Source organism: Microplitis mediator, chromosome 7 (genome assembly GCF_029852145.1).
Source record: "Microplitis mediator isolate UGA2020A chromosome 7, iyMicMedi2.1, whole genome shotgun sequence".
NCBI lineage: Eukaryota > Metazoa > Arthropoda > Insecta > Hymenoptera > Braconidae > Microplitis > Microplitis mediator.
This window is the reverse complement of record NC_079975.1, coordinates 16930365-16955612: the sequence shown is the minus strand read 5'-3', so window position 1 is coordinate 16955612 and position 25248 is coordinate 16930365. Positions and strand designations below refer to the sequence as shown.

The following is a 25248-nucleotide window of genomic DNA, read 5'->3' as shown; positions in this document are numbered from 1 at the left end:
ATTATGGGCTGAATTTTCATTATTTTTTTATAAATAAACAAATCACCGACAAACTATTTTAATTAACCAACATTGACTAGCAAATAACTGACAGACAATTGCAATTAGAATAAATTCAGATCGCTAAATAATGAGGGGTTAAGTGAGTGGAGCCATTTTAGATGCAAATTGACTGAAAACTACGGTTAAAATTTTACGGCGACTCCTAATAGCCACTTTAGCTTGAAATTGAAAGTAATTTGACTTTGAAATCGCCTGAAATATGCTGCCTGAAGTTGCTGAGAATTTGACAGTAAAAGTGGTAAAGAAAAATTTGCGGTTAACTTTTGCTCAATTTAGAGGTACCCTGATAGCCACACTCTAAATATAATTGCTCAGTAAGTTCTGCAGTGAAACATTTTCGGCTAACCTAACGAAAAGTTTCAGGCAAACCTCGGCTGGACAATACTTGCGTGCAAGTTGATGCAAATCAACTGCCGTCATCTGAATATAATTTGGCAGAAGAACTTGCCATCAATTTGAAGTGAAACTTTCAATCGACTTAACGTCATTGTCTGACAGCATCACTTGTAGTCAAATTGAATTCAAGTTACAGACAATTTACTGTCAACTTAAAAATAACTGCTTGCTCTCCAACACTTTCCTTTAAATTGGCTTCAAAATACGGCAGTAGCTTGAAGTGAACTTGTGGTTAAGGTAGCTACCAGGGTACCCTAATATCCCTAACAGCCATTTTAGCTTGGAATTGACAGTAATTTGTTGTTTAAATTACCTGAAATCTGCTGCCAGAATTTGCTGACAATTTTACAGCAAAAGTTGAAAAGAAAAATTTGCGGTTAATTTTTCTTCAATTTAGACGTAACTTCCATGATAGCCACCCTAACCTTAAGTTAACTACAAGCTACTGCCGTATTCTAAAGCCAATTTAAAGAAAAGTGTTGGAGAGCAAGCAGTTACCTTTAAGGGTGGGCCGCACCTAACGAAATCCTGAATTCAAGAATTCTAATTATTTATTAAATAATTATCATAACAGCAATTTTCTTAGCTTCCGACTAAAAGCAGAAGACAAACTTCCTCGGAAGATTTTCATCATCCGAGTCCCATAAATATTCAAAAAGTAATTAGAATTCTTAAATTCAGGATTTCGTTAGGTGCGGCCCACCCTTAAGTTGACAGTAAATTGTCTGTTAAGTTGAATTCAATTTGACTACAAGTGTCACTGTCAGACAATGACGTTAAGTCGATTGAAAGTTTAACTTCAAATTGACGGCAAGTTTTTCTGTCAAGTTACATTCACGCTACTGCCGTATTCTGAAGCCAACTTAATTATCCAGCCAAGTTTGCCAGAAACTTTCTCGTTAAGTTAGCCGAAAATGTTTCACTGCAGGCTTTACTGAGTAAGGTGTGGCTATCAGGGTACGTTCCTGTAAATTACCGCGTTTCGGATGTTCTCTTTGTTATCGACTTGATTTAACTTGCCACCAAGGTTCCTGAGTTCACCGCAAACACTGAAGACGTAAAATCGACGTCTGCAAAATTTTTTACTACGGCCCAGCCTTAAGGCTAGGCCGCACCTAACGGAGTCCTGAATTTAAGAATTCTAATTACTTTTTGAATATTTATGAGACTCGGATGATGAAAATCTTCCGAAAAAGTTCGTCTTCGGCTTTTGGTCGGAAGCTAAGAAAATTGCTGTTTTGATAATTATTTAATAAATACTTAGAATTCTTAAATTCAGGACTTCGTTAGGTGCGGCCCAGCCTTAAGGAGTTAATGGAAATTTAAAATTCGAGAACTTGTTAGATACAGTCCAGTCTTAAAATGTAATTGAATTAAAAACTTAACCATTAAAACTTTTCTTAAAATAACAAATAGTACTAATGGATCCACATGAGGTAGAATTTCTCGGTGAAAAAAATCTTGTTGAGATTGTTCCTAATTTTAACTTCGGTCAAATTCACTTAATTTCTGGTTCAATCGGCCCATTTCGTGCTAGTTTACCAGTTAAAGTGCCAATTTGGTTAGCTATCAGTCTGAAACAACAACAGAAATGCCGAATTCTTTGTCCCGATTGGATGCAACTAGAAAATCTTGACTTCATCAAAGAAAATGAAAAACAGTCAAAGTAGGAAAACATATATATATATTAGACTGGGCCAAAAAAATTGACTATTTTTTTTTTTCATAGCTATATCGAAAATATTATTCAGGATGACAAAAAAAAAATTTCATGAAAGTTTGAGTCCTTAATATTAATTTTAAGAGGTCTATCATCGCAATTTTTAATTTTAATTCATAATTTGATGTTTTACGTCAGAACTGCTAAAACATTGGAGTAAAAAAAATTCATTTCCACTTTTTCTTATGTAAAATTGAATTCCCTACAAAAAAAGTCTGATTGAAAATTTTCGTCAGACAAGCCGTTTCCGATTAATTGAGCTTAATAAATTGATATATTTTTTCGATTTAACATTTTTACTTTTGAATTTTGTAACTGACAAATCAAGAAATATCTAAAAAAGATCATGACAGATTCTTAAAGGAAATTTAATGCTCTACAAAAAAGGCCTCTTAACATTTTTTGCTAAATTCACTCCTTCGAAAGTTATTCAAGGTTGAATTTGAGTCAAAACGATTTCAATAACGTAAATAACTTTCGAAGGAGTGAATTTAGCAAAATATGTTAAGAGGCCTTTTTTGTAGAGCCTTAAATTTCTTTCGAAAATCTGTCATGGTCTTTATTAGATATTTATTGATTTGTCAGTTACAAAATTCAAAAGTAAAAATGTTAAATCGAAAAAATATATCAATTTGTTAAGCTTAATTAATCGGAAACGGCTTGTCTGACGAAAATTTTTAATCAGACCTTTTTTGTAGGGAATTTAATTTTACATAAGAATAATTGGAAATGAATTTTTTTTACTCGAATGTTTTAGCAGTTCTGACGTAAAACATCAAATTATGAATTAAAATTAAAAATTGCGATGATAGACCTCTTAAAATTAATTTTAAGGGCTCAAACTTTCATGAAATTTTTTTTTTGTCATTCTGAATAATATTTTCGATATAGCTATGAAAAAAAAAAATAGTCAATTTTTTTGGCCCAGTCTAATATATATATATATATTAGGGTGCGTCATTTCGGAGCAACATTTTTTTTTTTAAGTGCATGTGGAAAAAATCATAGTTCAACACAAAAAAAAATTTTCGCGCAAGAAAAAAAATTTTATGTCCATTACAGACTTAGCTCATTGAAAAATTCGATCTCCCATTTAAATAACACGGGAAAATTTTTTTTTTTTAACTTTGAATATTTTTAACTCGTTAACAAATCAGTAGATCGAATACACATACGTAATTTTGTAGAAAATTGAACGCTCTACAAAAAAGATTTCTTATCATTTTTTGATAAATCCATCTGTTCAAAAGTTATTAGAGCTCGAAGTAAAGTTGGAGATCTTTTTACTTTTCCGGCGAAACTATCGGACTTATCATAAAATGTTGGAGGATCTTTTTTGTTGACTATTTTATTCTCTACAAATTATTAACAGTAGTGTTTTTTCAAATTCCGCATGGTTTTCTAGTTGTTTTCATTTTAATTCCAAGCTCTTAAAACAGTAGTGTTCTGATCGATTTCAAGAGCTCGACATTGACATGAAAATAACTAGAAACAATGTGGAATTTAAAAAAATTTGACTGATAATAATTTGTACAGAATAAAATAGTCAATAAAAAAGACCTTTCAACATTTTGTGATAAGTCTGATAGTTTTGCCGGAAAAGTAAAAAGATCTCCAACTTTACTTCAAGCTCTAACAACTTTTGAACAGATGGATTTATCAAAAAATGATAAGAGACCTTTTTTGTAGAGCATTCAATTTTCTACAAAAATGTGTATTAGTTTATTCAATCTATTGATTTGTTAACGAGTTTAAAACACTAAAAGTTAAAAAAAAATTGTCCTGTGTTATTTAAATGGGAAAACGAATCTTTCAATGAGCTAGGTCTGTAATCGACATAGAATTTTTTTTTCATTCGCGAAAATTGATTTTTTGTGTTGAACTATGATTTTATCCACATGCACTTAAAAAAAAAAAATGTTGCTCCAAAATGACGCACCCTAATATATATATATATATATATATATATATATATATATATATATATATATATATATATATATATATATATATGTTATGTATACATGATCATTTTTTTTTGCTTATAGGGATTTTACGGCAATGCCAAGTAACCACTATATGGATGTGACCCACATATTGCTGAATGTTGCTTCAGATGATTTCGTTAATGTTGATAGCATTCGGACGATTACAAAAGTGAGCATTAAATTTTTAAGGGTATATCAAAAAAATTTTTCCGTTCTCGTAATCGTAAAAGATAGTTTTCATAAAATTTGCTTGATTGTATGAATCCATGTCTCCATTTTCATTGAAGCAAATTGTATTTGTAGATGAGAATTAAGAGTAAAGTACAAAAGAAAATATGATACTGAAGCTAGCCGACATCTAATAATCTTTGGATTTTTTTAAAAACGATAAATTATAAAAAAAAACAAAATCTGGAAATCGGTTGACCCTGCGGGCCAGTTCCGAAACTTTCCGCTGCATTCGAGATGAAAGAGCTCGCAAACGTTATTTTCAATATTGTCTAAGTTGACCATATCGTTGATTACATCGGTGTTTTCAAACTTGAAAACAGGTACGTTTTATATTGAACTTGGGAAATTTAAGACATCGAACATAATTTATAAACAAGAGTTCTTAAAATTTTTATTCTGGATTATATCCAATAAAATCAACGTACTCAGGCAGAGTTCAACGTAAGTGATTGAAATGACTTTCGACTCAGATCAGAGCGTTGATATATAGAATAAACGAGAAAAATGTTAAAAACGTTTTTTTATCAATTTTTTTGTTGATAATATTATTTAAACCAATTACCGAATTGCATAAAATTATGAGTGATCGGAAGAGAACACGAAGACGAAGAGTTGTTATGATTTTAAACACATTATAGTCGGGGAGAGTGGGGCAAAATGGGCCTCTTAAGCAATTAAAGCTTATATGTATTATAAATGTCATCCCATTTTGCCCCACTCTCCCTACATTATATTATGATTTATCCGGAAAAAAAAGGTTATTTTTATACTTATCGGCATACATATCTTTCAAACTAATCAACTGATTTCGATGTTTAATGTGACAATCGGTGTGTCTTATTGAGTTCTAAAGCTGATTGAATTTTTAAAATGATTGGTGCAATGGGTTTAAAGATATTTGCAAAAAACCGTTTTCTACTATTTCTTTCTCCCGCGATATCTCTCAAACGAATCATCCGATTGAGACGGCTCTTGCAGCATTCGACGCGTTTTATCAAGTTTTAGAGCTGATTAGATTTTGAAATCGATCAATTGAGTCCTCTTTTAGAAATTTAAAAAAAGATTTTTTTTTCGTTTATGTTATATTATATCTCCAAGTCTATTTAATCGATCTATGTAAAATTTTCAGAAAAGTTGATGGCTAACAAGCACTTCAATTGCCACCGAAACCATTCAAATCGAATAATTAGGTAAAAAATTATAAAGCGTTCACACACACACACATTTTGCAAACACTCAGACATCATTCTCAAAATAGTCAGAATAGTCAGTTGAAATTTTTTCAAATTGAAAGAAAAAAAAAATTTTTTTCTGTCAATTTCTCTCCAAATAACTTTTGAATGAAAAGCGAAAGCTCATTTCTGTTGAATGTATCTGAAAGTTCATGAAAGTAGCTTTAATTTTCATTATTTAACTGGGCATTTCGATAATTGTTTCAAATAGATTAATGACTGCAAATTTTTGAAAAAATTAAAAAAAATTTTTTAGGGCCTCAACTCTCAATATCTTTTGAATGATACCTGGCAGGTTAATCTCGTTGATTGCACCTTGTAGCTAATAAAAAAATCTGGGCATTGGTTGACCCTGCAGGCCAGCCCCAAAACTTCCCGCTGTTTTCGAGCTCAAGGAGCTTGAAAACATTACTCTGAATATATTTTCGAGCTCTTCTAGATCGAAAATGCTATTACCTGCGATTATGTTTTATGAGCTTTTCAAGCGCTACCAAGTTGCGATTTTTGCTAAAGTTTGACAAGTTAAGAGTCGAAAATTGTTAATGAAGAAGCGGTTTTTAAATTTTTATTCTCGATTATGTTCAATGAAATAAATGTATCGAGGCAGAAATTAATGTCAGTGATCAACATCAAGATTTGAGTAAGTTTTGACTTACTCAAGGAAAGAACAAGTTAGATGACATTAAATGATAATCGAAAGAGACTATAAACAGAAAGATTTGGTATGATTTCAAAAACATTTAGTACATTATATTTTGATTTATCCGGAAAAAATAACATTTTATGTTATTTTTTTAACTTTTCAGCGCCGATATCTTTTGAACTAATGAACCGATTGTGACGTTCGAGGTGGCATTCGACGCGTTTTATTGCGTTCTAGAGCTGGTTAGATTTTGAAATTGATCGGATGAGTCACTTCAAAGATAATCGAAAAAAACCGTGTTTTATCATTTCTTTCGCCAACGATTTCTCTCGAACAAATTAACTGATTGAGATGGTTGAGGTGGCATTCGACGCAGCTTATAAAGTTCTAGAGTTGATGAGATTTTGAAGTCGATCGTTCGAGTCGTTTCTGAGAAATCACTAAAAAACTAAAAAAAAATTTTTTTTTTTTCGTGATTCGCCAATATTTTCGAGTCTGCTTGATCAAATGATCTGAAATTTTCAGGAAAGTTAAGGGCCAATAAGCTCTTTCGATTGCCACCTTAACCATCCAAATCAATTCATTAGTTAAAAAGTTACAAAGAGTTTACACACACACACACACACACACACACACACACACACACACACACACACACACACACACACACACACACACACACACACACACACACACACACACACACACACACACACACACACACACACACACACACACACACACACATACACACACATACATACATACATACATACATACATACATACAGACATCGCTCTGAATATGTCAGAATAGCAACCTAGCACCTTCAAATGTCGACATATGATGAAAACCCGGTTTTTGAAAATTGGGGTGGAACTAATAACTTCCCGAATTTTTCGAAAATCGTTGATTTTCTTAGCGGGAAGTCAAAAAGCTTCAAATCATACTACTATAAATTTATCTAAATGAAACTTGGCACACATATCGTTGAAGTTAATACTTAAATTTTAATAATTTATTTTGGCTATTATGATTCAAATTTTATACCATGAATTTTTGATGGTGACTACTATTATTAATACTTTTAGCGGTTCAATGATGAATATATTACGAGAAATCTACTTCCATTTCGGCTGCCGAATGCCCTTTTTTTTAGTAGTATATTTGTTGGATAAAAAATCAAAAAATTAAGAACCGTTAACTTCAGGATCATAAGAAAATCATGTATAGTTACATAAATTGTTATTACTAACTTCAAATTTATAATCCCTGTGGAAAAGGTCTTATAAAATCTCATAAAAAAAAATTGGCTATGAGAAAACGATCAGTATTTGTCCACGAAAAATCTCAAAAATTCTGATACAATTATTTTCTCATAGATGGTGCATCAAAAAAATTTTTTTCTTAAAATTCTCATATAAATTATCAGAATCTATAAGAAACAGAAGCTGTAATATTGTAATTAAAAGTATTTATAAGTTTTCGAAAAATGTAAAGTTTACAATTGAGTAGATTTTGGAAATGAATAAGATTGTATGAGACGATTTCTAAAGTAATCATACAAGATTTGATACTGATTAATCAATGTGAGTACAGTTATTTTCCATATAGTTTATATGCTAAATTATTGAATTTTTTAGCATGAATTCAAAAAGTTTCTATTATGTATACTCAAGAATATTTGTATGAGTATTTACGCGGAAAATCTTTAGCAATCTATTCACGAAAAATCTATGAAATTGAGTCCGTTTATTTATTCATCAAATTTACTCAAGTAAACATTAATATTAAATATTAAAGTCATGATGTATTATGGGATATACCATAGTACAACCCAAACAGGTACTTGTTGGTCTGTCAAATGACAGGAGTACTCGAATAAAATCGTATTGAAATTTGGAATATGACACTTCTGAAATAAATGTCTTACCAGGGACACTACAAATCGTAGGCGCGATCTTGTGGCGAGCACCGAACTACTCCCGCTGCTGCTGCCTAGCACCGGTGACTTTCCCCTTCTCCATATCGATCTTTTCTCCCGAGAAATTTTTTCTCTTGGCTTAAACAACTTTTGTTATTTTGGTCGGAGAATACAAAAAAACTTGCGTGAAAAGAATAGTACTTGTTCCGAGAAATTTTATTCTGTTGAACCAAAAAAATGCAATATCACTACAAAAAAATAATGTATCTTGCACCAAAAAAAAAAAAAAATGGGGCAAGATACATTACTGGGTTTGTAAAAAATCACATAAAAACTTATATTTTCACTCATCTCAGAACAGTTAAAATACTTAAAGTACAAGAAATAGTGATAATATTAGTATTTTGGGTGTAAATTCTTATAAAACAAAAATGAAGTTAAGCAATTATTTTTGAATGAATCTGATAAAATTAATATTTTATGTGAATGGAAATTATTTATAAAATCTCATAAGTACTCCATAATATTTTATAAGTAATAGCCTTCTAACTAAAACTTACAAAAACTCATAAATCACATAGCTTTTAAATTAAAATTAAATCTTTTAAGTTTTTACAAGTTAATTCGATTATAGATTTTCTTACTAATTCTCATAAAATTTTTATGAGAAAAAGGTCTGCATTTGTCCATGTGATTCCTGATTCAATCTCATAAAATTTCGAAGAAATACATGTTAAATATTTTCTCATAAAATATGACAAATATTTTATGATATTCAATAAGATATTATCTCCTAGGATAACTCTTACTAAAACTTATAAATTCTGAAAATTTCGTATAAAAAAATAATCTTATTGAGATTTTGTAAGTATTATAACATCGGAATTCGCCTGATCAATTCTTATTGAAAATACATTAGAATAAACTGTAACAATCTTATAGAAATGAAAGTACTTATTGAATCTCATAATCGTTGGCGGAATTCGAGTCACAAAATCTCATAAATTAAAAAATCTTACTCATTCTTTTAAAAATCTAGTACGGAAATCATGATAGGAAAACATCAAAAGCTTTGACTCATAGATTCTCATAAAAATTCATATGAGAATTTTTTTAAATCTCATAGATATTTTCGAAGCTCATAGATTCTCATAAAAAATATTCAATATTTTATCAGAATTTATGAGAGCTTTTCCACAGGGATGCCAGTTAAAAAAGATAATGTCGCATAACTTAAGTGAATGCTCATATATGATCATATATGGTCAGACATGAACTTTTTATTCCCGGGTTGATGATGATAGCAATTTTAGAATAGCAATAATATGTTCAACTGATTACAAAAAATTAGCTATTTTTATTTTCAGAATTATATCGGTAATATCTCTGTTTAGAAAATCTGATAGAATCCAATACATTTTCATAATTTCCCATAGAGATTTTATAAAAATGAATGAGTTCCATGAGAAGTGCTATAGTTAAGTATAGGGCCTTATACATACAGCTATAAGAATCTATCGGATTTTTAAGCAGGGATGCTTTAAAACAAGAAAAATTACTGACTGAGTTTCAATAAGTATTATCAATAGTGAGATGAGCATCGTCGCGATTTTTCCATTTTCCAATACATGCAAACAAAATTCTCGTGACCATTACGAAACGATATCGTTACTACCACGATACTCGCTTAACGAAACATCGCCTTCTCACATCGGATCGTGTCAGTCAGGATTTTATAAGAAATTAAATTTTATAAGAATGAATGAGTTCTGTGAGAAGTGCTATAGTTAAGTATAGGGTCTCATACATACAGCTATAAGAATCTATCGGATTTTTTAAGCAGGGCTGTATTACTACAGTAGCGATACCGTATCGTCACAACAACGATCTGTTGAATCACTCGGCGGACGATAATATAGAAACAGATATGAAATAATGCCTATGAGTTGATTCTCGAAATGAATCAAATTAATTAAAGGTTATACTCTGACTTCACTTACAAAATTTAATTAAATATAAAGTCGTCCCAACGAAAGTTTGGGATTTTTGCCCCTACTACAATTATCCCACCTCTACCACAATATTTGTCTTTGCGCATGCATAATCCGAAATATTGTGGTAGAGGTGGAATAATTGTGGTAGGGCAAAATCCCAAACTTTTATCAGGACGACTTTATATATATATATATATATATAAATATATATACTTATTAGAGTGGTCCAAAAAAAAGTCTCTTGGCTATCATTCCAAAAGCTTCTCTAAGGTATAAAAAAAATTCTCTCTAAAGCGCAGCTTTGTATCTCAATGCTCCACGAAGCTCAATAAAGTTGTATTTTGCCATTTAAATAACACGGAAAAAATTTTTTTTACGTTTTCATCCGGTAAAACTATGAAAAAAAATTTTTTCTGTATTTTCCACCAATCATTCTTATAGGAAATTTAATTCTCTACAAAAAAGTATCGAATGGTTTTTCGTAATCCTAACGATTAAAAAGTTATTGAGCTTTAAGTACTCGTTACCAAGTAAATTTGAAGGAAGATAGTTTCAGAGCAACTCTTTAATGGAATTAACACCATTACTAGATAGTTTATTTAATTTTTATAGACTTGAAAAATTTTTCAACTTTTTGAAAACTTTTTTGGTGACTGCATGTATTTATTTCGAAATTAATTAAACTCTAAACTGTTTATAATAATTAAATAATTCAATAATCGTTTATATAATTATGAATAATTTTTCTTATTACAATTTGGATATTTTTTCCTATGATCAGCAACTATTTGTAACAGATATTGTTTCTGTTCTTCATCTTTTGTCCCAACCCGGGAAAAAATGATTTTGCCTAATTATATATAATTATATATAAGACCTTATATATAATTAGATCTAAAAATTGGCCAGGTCTAATTATATATAATTTATATATAATTATATATAGGTTATATATGATTATATATAATACGTTATATATAATTAGATCTGAAAATTGGCCAGGTCTAATTATATATAATCATATATAAGTTATATATACTCATATATAATTAGATATGATTATGTATAATACATATATATCATATTTTATATATAATTAGATCCGAAAATTAGGCGGGTTTCATCATATATATGATTATGTGTAATTTATATACAATTACGTATGTTCATGTACGATTAATATTGAAGTATTCAGAGGGAAGTTTTTTTTTTAATTATACGTTTAATTATACATAAGTTTATTACTTTTTTAACAGACTGAAAAATATAATGTAACGCTTCGTAAATATTTTAAAATTATAATTTATAGTAAAATTGTAATCATTATTTCTGTAAATATACACCTAAAACTATAATGCATTTAACGAGTACTGATTATGAAATATCAATAAAGACCATAGAGCATCTAATATATTAAATAAGAAAAACTAAATATTAAATATATTCTATAAATAAAATATTAACTTATATATATATATATATATATATATATATATATATATATATAAATAATTAATTTATATTTGATTATATATAGATTTAAAGATCTAAAATATAATAAAAATTACTATATATGGGTCTATATAGGTCAGGTCTAATCAGATCTAATCATATATAGACCCATGTACAACTATATATGGGTATATACTATTATATATATTCCATATACAATCATATATAATTAGGCAAAATCATTTTGTCCCGGGATATAATTAGGTCTAATTATATATAAGGCTATATATACTTATATATAGGTCTATATATAACCATATATATTCTATATATAATCATATATAATTAGGCAAAATCATTTTTTTCCCGGTATAATTAGGTCTAATTATATATAAGACTATATATACTTATATATAGGTCTATATATAACCATATATATTCTATATATAATCAGGCAAAATCATTTTTTTCCCGGTATAATTAGGTCTAATTATATATAAGGCTATATATACTTATATATAACCATATATAAGTATATATAATACCATATATAATTATATATATTCCATATATAATCATATATAATTATATATATTCCATATATAATCATATATAATTATATATAATTAGGCAAAATCATTTTTTCCCGGGAAATTCATTATATTTTTCAATTAAAGCAAGTACTTGTGGATGGATACATAATTTAATTTTCTTCATATCTGATTAAATTTTCTTTTATTGCGAATATTTAAAGCTCAATAACTTTTTACCCGTTAGGATTACGAAAAAACTAATTCAATACTTTTTTGTAGAGAATTGAATTTCCTACAAGAACAATTAATGGAAAATTCAGAGAAAAATTTTTTCGTAGTTTTACCAAATGAAAACGTAAAAACAATTTTCTACATGTTATTAAAATGAGAAAATATAAATGTATTGAGCTTCTCGAAGAATTGAGATATCAAGCTGCGCTTTGGAGGGAATTATTTTTATACTTAAGAAAAGCTTTTGAGACAATAGCACTTGAAAAAAAAGTTTGGAAAATCCAAAAGTGCACACCTCGAACGCTCATGTTACAATGAAATATATAAATTATTAATTTTCTTTTTAATTACAAAATTTTTTAATAAATATCTAGAAAGAAATTCGTCGTTTTTTTTTTAATTTAGTTAATTCTATGACAGTTGGTAATAAAAAAAAAAAATTATTTGATGGTAAAGTAGAACCTTATGATATCAGGAAAGTTCGATGATAAAAAAAAAAATTCCCGATAAAATAAAAAAATGGCTGCAGTGTATGTTTGTTTACATGGAATAGTGCCGGTTTTAACAGAAATGATTTATTAAAAAAAAAAAACGAGAGGGTCTACAGTAGTGATTTTTGAAAAGAACCTTCTTTGTATAATTCTGAAGCCAGTGAAAAATAAAATAAAGTCATTTTGTCAAGCCGTTCACGAAATATCCGAGCCACAGACTTTTTTTGGACTACAGACTAACTGACGTCCACGATACATATTTGTTATTGAACTTTTTAGGTAGATTTTTTTAAAAATCTAGGTATTGTATTTGTCCTCATGGTCAATTTTTCAAGGAATTTTGTCACAACCTATCATAATTAGTTGAGTAGAGTTCGAAAATACCATTCGTTGAAAAATTTATATATGTATGTATATATGTAATAGAACCAAGTTTTGAGAACACGATTGCGCCTAGAATCCTTATCGGATCCTAATGAAATTTTTTACACTTATTCTATGGGCGATTATCACGGTTAAGTTCGAAGATGGGCTCAATCGTTCGATTAGTTTAGAAGATATGGCTGTTTCAAATTTCCACGATTTTTCAAAAAAAAAATTTTTATCCACTTTCAAGTTCATATAACTTTAAAACTAAAACTCATAGATAATTTCCGTAACAAGTATTTGAAAGCTTGACTAATAAGCTTTAATTTATGACCTTAAACTTTATATTTTGACCATTTCTTCCAATAATTTGATAGCCTTGAAAATTTTAATGGAATTAAAAAATGTTGAAAATATGGTTTTCATTCCACATAACTTATGCTTGTCCCATTATAATCCAGTTTCATCAGTTGAATTATATTGTGCACAAAATAACCTGTAAATTTCACAGCTATTTTATGTTTTAAAAGTATTTCTTTTATTATTTATGATGTATCAAATGTACCTCTACGACGTATGATTATCACTGGTCTTGTCATTATGATAGCGCTCACAGTTCTTATCAGATCTTAATAAGTTTTTTTTTTTACTTATGTTATAGGTGATTATCTTGATCAAGTTCGAAGATGGGCTGAAGTGGTAAATTAGTTTAGAAGTTGTGGCTGTTTGAAATTTCCTCGATTATTTTAAAAAATTAGTTTCTAATCACTATTAAAGTTCATATTACTTTAAAACTAAAACTCATAGAAAATTTCTATAGAAATTATCTAAAAGCTTTAATTTATGGCCTTAAACTTAATATTTTGACCATTTCTTCGAATAATTTGATATCCTTATAAATTTCAATGAAATCAAAAAATGTGAAAAATATTGATTTCATTCAACATAACTTATGCATTTCCCATTATAATCCAGTTTCATCAGTTGTATTACACTGGTCACAGAAATTAAGGGATAGAAAAAAAATCCGAAATTTTTAGGTGATTTTCAACATGCTGTAACTCGGTGAAAAATGGTCGTATAAAAAAACTAAAAAAAGCAAATTGTAGCCTCAAGTTTCTAGTTTTCAGATCTGGACCTCAAAATTTTTTATCATGTACGGTTCCGGAGTAATCATAAGAAAACCAACGAAAAAAAAATTTTCAAAATTTTTGCTGGTCTTTCAATACCTCTATGGGCGACAATAAATTTTTTTGAATAATCCGACTGTCTGACTTTTCTCGGAAATTTTATGCCCTTTAATTTGGTGGCCTTAAAAAGTCTCTACGATGATTTGGCGCCAAGTTATCATTGATCAAAGCAAAAAAGTCCATTTTGGCTTTGATAATCAATAACTCCGGATGTATTGGTCGTACAGAGAATGGAAGCAGGGTTTTGAAAACTGGAAAACATTCTCTATAAGGCAAAATTAGTGGCATTTGATAGAAAAATTTTTTTTAAAGCGATATTGTTTGGTAAAAAACAGGTCAAAATTCACAAATTTAAGGATATTCTGAAATCTTGCTATAACTTTGGATATAACGGATGAACAAAGGATATCTTCGACTTTTTTTCAACTTCAAAGTGTCCTGAAAAAACCCTGAAAATTTCAAATCGCTGCGATTTTTCTTTCTTAGTGCCCCGAAGCTTTAAATTTATCGATTTTGTCAAAAATCACCATAATTGGTAGTTTCTCGGTTTTTGTTCATTTTTTCGATTTGAAAATGTTTTTTTTTTTACCGATAATCTTCATTTCTTTGATCAAAAAGATCGATTATCGAAAAAAATTGAAAAAAAAAACATTTTGAAAAAAAAATTTTTTTTTTCAAATTTTTTTTTTTCAAAAATTTTTTTTTTTCAAATTTTTTTATTCTGTTGTATCTACAATGATTTATCATTGTCAAAAAAAATTCCTAAAATTTTTTTTACCGCCGGCATTAGAGTTACCCAAAGGGTATGTTTGTTAAGTTGACATTTGAAGCAGATGCAGTTACAGCGGTAAAAAAAATTTTAGGAATTTTTTTTTGACAATGATAAATCATTGTAGATACGACAGAATAAAAAAATTTGAAAAAAAAAAATTTTGAAAAAAAAAAATTTTTTTTCAAAATTTTTTTTTTTTCAATTTTTTTCGATAATCGATCTTTTTGATCAAAGAAATGAAGATTATCGGTAAAAAAAAACATTTTCAAATCGAAAAAATGAACAAAAACCGAGAAACTACCAATTATGGTGATTTTTGACAAAATCGATAAATTTAAAGCTTCGGGGCAGTAAGAAAGAAAAATCGCAGCGATTTGAAATTTTCAGGGTTTTTTCAGGACACTTTGAGGTTGAAAAAAAGTCGAAGATATCCTTTGTTCATCCTTTATTTCCAAAGTTATAGCAAGATTTCCGAATATCCTTAAATTTGTGAATTTTGACCTGTTTTTTACCAAACAATATCGCTTTAAAAAAAATTTTTCTATCAAATGCCACTAATTTTGCCTTATAGAGAATGTTTTCCAGTTTTCAAAACCCTGCTTCCATTCTCTGTACGACCAATACATCCGGAGTTATTGATTATCAAAGCCAAAATGGACTTTTTTGCTTTGATCAATGATAACTCGGCGCCAAATCGTCGTAGAGACTTTTTAAGGCCACCAAATTAAAGGGCATAAAATTTCCGAGGAAAGTCAGACAGTCGGATTATTCAAAAAAATTTATTGTCCCCCATAGAGGTATTGAAAGACCAGCCAAAATTTTTAAAATTTTTTTTTCGTTGGTTTTCTCATGATTACTCCGGAACCGTACATGATAAAAAATTTTGAGGTCCAGATCTGAAAACTAGAAACTTGAGGCTACAATTTGCTTTTTTTAGTTTTTTTATACGACCATTTTTCACCGAGTTACAGCATGTTGAAAATCACCTAAAAATTTCGGATTTTTTTTCTATCCCTTAATTTCTGTGACCAGTGTATATTGTGCACATAATAACCTGTAAATTTCATAGTTATTTTATATTTTAAAAGTATTTAATTTATTACTTTTGATGTTTCAAACGTACCTGTACGCTTTATAAGCACAACTCGTATTGTCATTACAATAGCACCCACAGTTATTATCGGATCTTAATGAAATTTTTTACACTTATTCTATGGGCGATTATCACGGTTAAGTTCGAATATGGGCTTAATCGTTCGATCAGTTTAGAAGTTATCTCTGTTTGAAATTTTCTCGATTTTGTGAAAAAATCAGTTTTTATCCACTTTCAAGTTTATATAATTTTAAAACTAATACTCATATACAATTTCCATAAAAAATATCTGAAACCTTGTCTAATAACCTTTAATTTTTTATCTTAAATTTTATGTTTTGACTATTTCTTCTAATAATTTGACAGCCTTGACAATTTTAATGGAATTAAAAAATGTGAAAAATATAGTTTTCATTACACATTACTTATGTATGTCCCATTATAATCCAATTTTATCAATTGTATTTTACTATGAACAAAATAACCTCTAAATTTCACTGCTGTTCTATATTTTGAAAATATTTATTTTATTTCTCATAATGTTTTAAACGTACCTGTACGCTTTATAACATATACTTAAGGCTGGGCCGCACCTAACGAAATCCTGAATTTAAGAATTCTAATTATTTATTAAATAATTATTATAACAGTAATTTTCTTAGCTTCCGACTAAAAGCCGAAGACGAACTTCCTCGGAAGATTTTCATCATCCGAGTCCCATAAATATTCAAAAAGTAATTAGAATTCTTACATTCAGGACTTCGTTAGGTGCGGCCCAGCCTTAAGTATAACTGGTCTAGTCATCACGATAGCGCCACCAATCCTTATTGAATCCTAATTAAATTTTCTACATTTATTCTACAGCCGATTTTCTTTATTTATTTTGATAATCGGCAAAATCTGTTAACTAGTTTTGAAATTATGGCTATTGAAGATTTTTGATTCAATTTAATTTGCTTTTTCTAATCATTTTAAATCGTTTTTTTAAATAATTTTTATTATTTTATCTTGATTCCCCGCTGAAATTTGGATAATTAACTATAACGGCGAATTAACTTCAAACTGTGGCCGTATTCTGAATTGAACTTGATTCAATTTGATTTTAAGGCTGGGCCGAAGAATTCTAAGTATTTATAATTAATTAATTAGTTAATAATTATTTATAATTATTAACTAATTATTATTTAATAATACCCTCGCAGATTTGAATCACGGTGGAAACACCGTGGAAGTGTAAACACCGTGGATCCACCGTGGTTACCCGGTGGGTTTGTTCCATTTCACCACCGGGTATACACAGTGTATCCACTGTGATTACGCGGTGTATCTACCGTGATTCCACGGTGGCTTGACCACTGTGTATGCACGGTGTTTCCACTGTGATTCCACGGTGGCTTTGTGCTATTTCACCACCGTGATTCCACGGTGTATCCACCGCGTAATCGCAGTGGAAACACCGTGTATACACAGTGGTCAAGCCACCGTGGAATCACGGTGGATACACCGCGTTATCACAGTGGTAAAATGGAACAAACCCACCGTGTTTCCACCGTGATTCAAATCTGCGAGGGTAATTATTTATATTAAAATCTACCGTCCATTTCGGCTGCCGAATGGCATTTTTTTTATTATAATACGTATCGGACAACTTAATGAAAGTATCAGTCTTATTAATTAGTGTGTCCTCTTTAGGTTAATGTGCTTTTTATAACGTGTGAGTGTGACATAAAAATAATATATACAGTTTAATGAGGAAAAGTCAAGTGACCTTGACAGGTCCGTTATAAAGCACAACCTCGCCGCTTCGCGTTCGAGGCGTGCAAAAAAAAAATGTTTTTTTTTTGGACCACTCTAATATATATATAACAAGACACGATTAGACACAATTATATACAGTCCAGTCGCGTTACAAGTCCGCTCGCTACAAGTCCGCCGACTTATATTTCTTGTAAGACATTCCCCCTCTATGACTACGAAAATAATCATGTACACACTCACACGTTTGTAAAGTAGGGGGTGTGTGATACGGCGATCAACTGCTGAGCAGAAGTGGGGGTACAGGAATTCTTAGAATTATATTCCCCTACACCCCTATAAGCGGGTTCATAACGCGATTCGACTATCACAATATATGGTCATATACAATTATATATAATTAGATATGATCATTCTTTCTCTAGAACATAATTTTGTTTTGTTTTATTGTTGCACAGAAAAAAAGGATATCTTGGCGCAAGAAATATTTTTTTTGCCGCAAAAATATTTTGTAATTTTGAATGAAAACGAAAATTTTCTTGGTTCAAGAACAAAATTTTCTTAAATTTAGTCATCTTAGCATAAGATTTTTTTTCATTCAACCGATATAATATATGTTTCTTGAAGTAAGAAATATTTTCTTAAAGTGGGGAAAATAAATATTTTGCCCCGATATATAATCAATTGTCCGAAAAGTAAAATATTCTTTCTTTAAGAATAATTTATTTTGAATCGAGATGATTTGTGACTCGAGTCAAGATTTAAAAATACTCCACTCAATGGTAAGAAATATCTTGGTTTAAGTATTTTGTTGTGTTGCGGCGAGTAAGCGTAGACGTTTGAACCAACAGCAACTGCATTCACAGCTCAACGCAAAAATTCTCTTGGAATAGCTAACTGTACTATACTAAAGTGGCGGTGGTGTAGACTCTACATTGTACAGTGTGCTTACTGGATATAGGTAAAGTAAACGAACGTTCAGGGAATGATCGGATAGCATAACTGGTAAAGCTCTCGCGTGATGCCGAATCGGTCTGGGTCCGATTCCTACCATGAGCAAACCATTTATTTTTCTCAAGTTGTTCATAAACCATTAATCGAGGATGTTTATTTCTTATCCCCTCTACTGCAGTATTGTGATATTCTGAGTATACACATATAATTTCCTGTTTCACAACATTTAATATTTATACTAGGTTAAATTCACTCTAAAATATAGGACGATATATGTTTTTAAGTTGAGTCATTTATTTTCTTGAATCGAGACTACGTTTTTTTCAAGTCAAGAAAAAAATCATCAATGGGAGAATTTTATGTCTTCCGTTAAGTAAATATTTGCATGATTCAAGAAAAGTTATTTTATTAAGTTAAGATTATAATTTATTTAAATCAAAATTAAAATTTTCTCATTCCCATAGACCGTTGTCTTGAGTCGATAATGTAGTTTTTTCAAACTGAGAGTAAATGTTCTTCTGCCACGCAAAGAAAGTTCTTGGTTTGAGATGTTGATATATATTGTGACAATTTACTATACTCACCAACCAAGACAGAAAAGTATCTTGTTTTGATAATTTCTTTTACTTGGTTAGAAACAAAATAAATTTGATTTGAAATAAATATTCTTAAACCAAGATTATTTTACTTGAATTCAAATTTAATTATTCTTGACACAATATTTGTATAATATTAGTCGAAGAAAATTTTCTCGGATTAAAAAAACCCAATTACTCAGCCCAAGAATAAAAAAATGAAGGCAAAAATTATCTTGGGCCAAGTCAACCTTTTTTTCTGTGTATAACTGACCATAGTTTGAACTTATAAGCACAAAATATTGCATACCAATAGTCAAGCAGCAAATTATTTTCTTTTAATAGGATATCTGGGATATGAGGATGTCCAAACTTCGTACTTCGATTGATGATTTATTCAGAGATCAAAATGGAATCCATGCTCTGTTAAGTAATCTTACATTGATGGAAATCACTAGTTTACGACCATTCGTACCAAGTTCTATGGACCAATTACAACGCATTAAACTGGTAAGCTCGCTATCGATTTATGAAACAATTTTTTGGAATAATTTCAAACAAATGCTTTTTCATCAAACTTTTTTAGAGCGAAGATCATGTAAGAGCTTCTCAAACTCAAGGCTCGCAGTAGACGAATTTTAAATAATGGCGTGGCTTGTTAATCGAAAAGAAACAAAAAGTATTTCTCTGTATTTATATCATGTTAAAATATAAGAATAAACATTAAAAGACGTATTATTGTTTTAAAAAACATTAAGTTATAAAATTTTGTTAATTTTATTTTATAAAAATCACTAGCATTTCAATCACGATTTTAATATATGTTACTTAGAAATTTTTACAACAGTAGATCTATTTACAAGTGTCTTAATTCGAGTTTAATTTTTAAAAAGTATTTACATATTAAATTTAATTCTTAATGTATAAAGTATAAGCCCTAGCGGATCCAAATTAAGGTAATCACCGTAATTTATCGTAATTCAGATCCGCTAAGGGTTTATTTTACTAAATTATTTCTCTGAGATAAATTGTGGGATCACAATGCATTTAAATTCATTTTACAGTCAGTTTTTGTTTTTGTTCGGTTTGTTGCTATAATAATGTACAACTTCGTATGGATTAAAGAAAAATAAATCGCATTAGGGCAGGAGTGTCATTTGTGGCCACTGCTCAATTTTTGAACATTTAGTTGTTTATTATAATTAACCAAAAATTACTTATTAAAAGAACTTTCTCTTTAATAGTGTAATAAAAGTATCTTTGAATACACATAAAAAATTAATTATGTCAGTGTGTATTTTAAAAATTATTCCCTAGCAGATCCGAATTACGGTAATTACCGTAATTTACCGCAACTCTAGGTATCCAGCAGAATTACCGAATTTTACCGCAAATTAGGTAGAATACTGCAATTACCAAATTTGACCGTAAATCGCCATAAACTGCGGAAAATTACCGTAAATTACTACATTTACCGTAAATTGCCGCATTTTGCCGTAAATTACGGCAATTCTGCTGGATGACGCGAATTAAGGTAACTTACGGTAATTACCGTAATTTACCGTAATTCGGATCTGCTAGGGTTCTATTTGAATGTTTTAAGTGTCCAAACTGGCCAGAAACAGTACCTTTGCCCTATATAAAACTCCTAGACTGCAACAATTTTACTAGGATCGACTTTAACTCTTATAAACATTGTATCATCTTTGATAAAGTGACGCTTTTTTATCATTTCATGTGACACAAATCTTGGAAAACCAAAGCCTAAGGAATCTGGTTCCCGACTGGGTCTTTGAAAGTTTTTCCATGTAGGATCAGGAATAAAACTTTCCACAATGTTACAAGCTTTGTCTGCTTGAGCAGTTTGATCAAACATAGTAAATGAAACACTGTGAGCAAACGGCCAGCGAAGTAAAGCATCGTATTCACCTGGCAAAATTTTTATATAGATTGAAATGTGACTTCTTTCCCCTGTTCCGTTTCCATTTAAGAAAATCGATGCCTAAAAGACAAAGATAGTTTATCATAATTATAAAAATTTTAAAGTAAACGACATTGTACTAAGTATAAATTAATTGAAAATTCACCTGAAGTTTGTACCCATACTGACTAGTGTAAAAAGGAGGACTTATGAGTTCCATTCCCTCTTTAGCTTTTGCTTCTGACATTTTTTGTGTATAATCACTTATTTTCCAAATAAGTGTACCGGTATAATTGAGAGAAAGCTTAGCCATAGCAGATTTCAAAATTGTTATTTGATGCTGTTGTTTTGTGACAACACCACACATAAAACTCAAATGCATCTTGGTGGATTCCTCTAAATGTTTATCAAGCGCTGAACGATTTCCCTAGAAAATTATGATAAATGAAATTACTCTAATATTCATTTCATAAAGTAAAAACGCCCGGGCAGATCCGAATTACGGTAAATTACCCTAAATTACAGTAATTACCGTAACTAACGGTATTCAAAAGAATTACTGTAAAATACGGCATTGTACCATAAGTTGCGGTACTTCACGGCAAATTACGGTAAAATAAGGTATTTTCCAGTATTTTACTACAAATTTGCGTTATTTCACCATAACTACCCTAGCGGATCCGAATTACGATACCGTAATTAACGGTAAGTATCTGGCAATTTACCATAATTACGGCAAATCACGGTAAGATGTGGTAAAATACCATAATTTATCGTATATTACCGTAAGATGCCGCAATTTGCCGTAGATTACGGTAAACTGCCGTATTTTAACTGTAAGTTGTGGTAATTCTACCGGGAACCGCAAATTGCGGTAAGTTACAGTAATTACCGTAATTTACCTAATTCGGATCCGCTAGGGCATGTATATTTACTGCAAAATTACGGCATTTTACCGTAAAGTGAAACTATTTCACTATCCTTAGTGTATCCAAATTACGGTAATTTTCGGTATCGGCAGAAATACCGTAATTTACGGTGAAATGCCGCAATTCACCGTAAATTATCGTATTTTACCGTCAATTACGGTAATTCTTCCGCTAGAGATGTTATGGTAAAAATGCCACAAATTGCGGTAAATTATCGTGATTTGTCGTATTCCACCGTAAAATGCGTCAAATTTGTAGTCAAATACAGTATTTGGCGGTAAAATACGATAATTCGTACTACCATACTGCCGTAACTCGGATCCGCTAGGGCGTTTATTGCTTCTGAAAATATACCTTAAAACGACATCCAGCATCTTTAAAATTACACGGAAGAAGATGTGTAGTGCAATGATTTTTGAGATGAATTTCCAGTTCTTCTCGGGGTAACACAGCAGTCTCACAGCGATGTGGGCAAGCAATAGGAAAACGGCCGCATTTTGCATGATGACTACCAAGTGTATCAAATACAAATTCTTTGCTGCAATACCTACAAGCTACAAGTCTTTTTGCACACTCTCCTAGCTTATGTTGACCGAGGTGTCTTCTTTGAATTTTCATACCACATTTATTCTCACAATACAGAGGTTCATAACCACAACTGCCGATATGCTTTTCTAAAGCAAGCCCAGTGAACTCTTTAGCACAAGATTCGCATCTTGCACGGCGCTGTGCACACGTATACTTGAGGTGATCTTCCATTAATACACGAGGAATCATTGCACCGCATTGATTGTTGCAAGGTATTGCATCGTGCTTACATGTATTGAGATGAGCCTAAAACCAATAAAGTAATTACGTATTACAAGGCAAAAAATTCACATTGATGGTTTTTTACCTCAATATCGTACTCTCTATACATTTAGTATTAAATATACGCCCTGATTAAAAACAATGATTAAAAATGATTTCACACGTTAAATGTCCAAGGATTAAAAATGATTTGAAGGATTAAAAAGTATTTAAAATGATTAAAAAACAAATCATTTTAAATACTTTTTAATCTTTTTTTTTAATCAGGGCGAGGTCGTGGTAAGAAGCTGTTACTATGTATTGTTTTACTCGGGTAAAAAAATGATATCCCTAGCAAATCCGAATTACGGTAATTACCGTAATTTACGGCACCCAGTGGAATCACCGTAATTAACGGTAAAGTACGGCAATCTACGGTAAAAATGCATTAATTGACCGCAACTTAGGTAAGTTACAGCGTTTTACCGCAATTTACGGTAAAAAATACGATAAAATACCGTAATTTGCCTTAAATTACGGTAATTCGGATCTGCTAGGTGTATATTATTATGTGTGAAAGATGGCCCACTGTTATTACATATAATTATATATAATTACTTATATTTACGTTTTACATAGTTTTCAGAAGTTAAAAAGAAACTCAAGGGACCTTTTGCCTTTTAGAATGTATGTATTTTTTTACAGCAAATTTTCAAATTAGGGCTTTCAAATTTAATACATTTCTAATAAGTAAACATATAATTATATGTAGTTATGTACAATCACATACAATTATATATAATTATATATAAAAAACCATTATATATGGGTCATTCCACGCCGAATCGACCACTTTTGAACCCGACCCCTTTAGATTTGGCTGAAAATTTTTTCTCTTTTTCTACCCCATCAAAAATGTTTCTCATAATTTTTCAAATTTTTTCACCCAACCAAAAAAAAGTTATAAATTTTTGAAAAAAATGGCTTTTTTTATTTTAAATAGCTATAACTTTTTCAAAATTAGACTGAATGGGACTTTTTTTTTCAAAATTTTTGTTTTTAAATGTACTTTTCGAAAAAAAATACAAAACAATTATTGCAACCTATCTTCATTGTTTTTTTTGTAGATTTTTGGAAAAAATCAAAAATTTTTCGGTTTACCATTTTTGATTTTTGATTTTTTTTTCATATAAAACTTTGACATTTTCTGCAAATCCTCAAATTTTTCCAGAGTGAAGTTTTTTCGATTTATAGACATATCCAAAAAATTAAAGGAACAAAAAAATTTTATAATTTTTTTAGTGATTTTTGGAAGGCTGTATTTTTGTGAAAAATGATCGTACCGAAAAAACAAAAAAAGCAAATTGAAGCTTGAAATCTCTAGTTTGAAGATTTTCCAGCAAAACATTCTTTTGAGCCACGGTTCTTGCGAAATCATAAGAAAAAGGTCGAGACAAAATTTTTCTAAATTTTTTGGTTTTGTTTTTAAGGTCTACGGGGCCGGGAAAAATTTTTTCAAAAAAACGAATTAATGGTTTGCTTAGGAAATTTATTCGGCTACAATTTGCTTTTTTTTTTGTTTTTCTGTACGACAATTTGCTGCTGAGATATCAGCCTTCAAATGAAAAAGGATCCTTTTGTCTTTGATTATTGATATCTCAGCAAATAATGGCCGCACAGTAATTTAAAGGGCAGTTTAAAAAACTTGAATAAATTCCCTACTAGCTCCATTTTCGATTTTTTTGAAAAAAAAATTTTTTTCATCCTTGATATCCATTTGAAAAACCCTTAAAAAATGGCCATTTTCTGGTTTTTCAGTCGACTCATCGCTACTCTGAAAATATTGATAAAAAAAATAATGTTGCCAGGTAATTTTACAGCTTAATGTACCCTCAAAAACCCTGGAAATTTTTAGATTCATCCATTGAACCGTTTGTCCGGGCCGATTGTTCAAAGTTTTACCAAACAATTAAAGGAACAAGTTTTGTTCCTTAATTTGTGTAATC

General features: G+C 30.1%; 2 protein-coding genes across 6 annotated transcripts in view; one reads left to right on the top strand and one right to left on the bottom strand.

Annotated features, from left to right (window-relative positions):
• The first annotated feature begins 1585 nt into the window (after nt 1-1585).
• LOC130672140 (DNA replication complex GINS protein PSF2) lies at nt 1586-20566 on the top strand. The gene is made up of 4 exons (XM_057476479.1): nt 1586-2125; nt 4228-4336; nt 19949-20113; nt 20190-20566. The coding sequence occupies exons 1-4, from the start codon at nt 1881-1883 to the stop codon at nt 20232-20234; spliced, it is 564 nt and encodes a 187-aa protein (XP_057332462.1). The 5' UTR covers nt 1586-1880; the 3' UTR covers nt 20235-20566.
• LOC130672138 (TNF receptor-associated factor 4) overlaps nt 20394-25248 on the bottom strand; it is a 65889-nt gene continuing 61034 nt past the window's right edge. For 2 of the 5 annotated variants that reach the window (XM_057476475.1, XM_057476474.1), the window contains exons 3-5: nt 22808-23287; nt 21691-21951; nt 20395-21605 (exon numbers count right to left, since the gene is read on the bottom strand). In XM_057476475.1, the coding sequence (XP_057332458.1) occupies nt 21252-21605; nt 21691-21951; nt 22808-23287 (1095 nt within the window). In that variant the 3' untranslated portion in view covers nt 20395-21251. Of the gene's footprint in view, nt 21606-21690; nt 21952-22807; nt 23288-25248 lie in introns of all 5 variants that reach the window. The other 3 variants (XM_057476472.1, XM_057476476.1, XM_057476473.1) reach the window with 2 other exon arrangements.